This window comes from Brassica oleracea, chromosome C3 (genome assembly GCF_000695525.1).
Source record: "Brassica oleracea var. oleracea cultivar TO1000 chromosome C3, BOL, whole genome shotgun sequence".
Classification (NCBI taxonomy): domain Eukaryota; kingdom Viridiplantae; phylum Streptophyta; class Magnoliopsida; order Brassicales; family Brassicaceae; genus Brassica; species Brassica oleracea.
Window position 1 is genome coordinate 47,435,621 of NC_027750.1, and position 481 is coordinate 47,436,101.

The 481-nt window shown below is 43.2% G+C and overlaps 1 protein-coding gene across 1 annotated transcript in view; it reads right to left on the minus strand.

Moving 5' to 3' along the window:
* Window positions 1-383: 383 nt before the first annotated feature.
* The window catches only part of LOC106330764, a 6,363-nt gene continuing 6,265 nt past the window's right edge, over window positions 384-481 (minus strand). Inside the window, exon 5 of the mRNA XM_013769185.1 lies at window positions 384-478. Within this exon, the coding sequence (XP_013624639.1) occupies window positions 384-478 (95 nt within the window). The remainder of the gene's footprint in view (window positions 479-481) is intronic.

Below are 481 nucleotides of genomic sequence, written 5' to 3' on the forward strand. Positions count from 1 at the left end.
GTGCTTAACACCGTTCTTCCTGAGAAGTCCCTCAAGCAGTTTGTTGATGAAATGAGACCCTCCATCACTGATTACAACTCTTGGAACTCCGAACCTTGGAAAGATGGTGCTCTTGAACATCTTGATTACCACTCTTGCATCATTGGTGGGACTTGCAATAGCTTCCACCCATTTTGAGACATAATCAACAGCTACCATGATGTACTTGTTGCCATGTGATGATGGAAATGACCCCATGAAGTCAATACCCCACACATCAAACACTTCAACTTCAAGGATTGGATTCTGAGGCATCTCATTCCTCTTGGTGATGTTTCCCCTCCTTTGGCATGAATCACACCTTGAAACAAAGTCTTGTGTGTCCTTGAACATCTTGTAACACCTTAGCAATGAGATTCCAGCTTGTAACACCTTAGCAACAGTCTTGAAGGTACCAAAGTGGCATCCATAAGATGATCCATGACACTGTGTAAGGATCCTA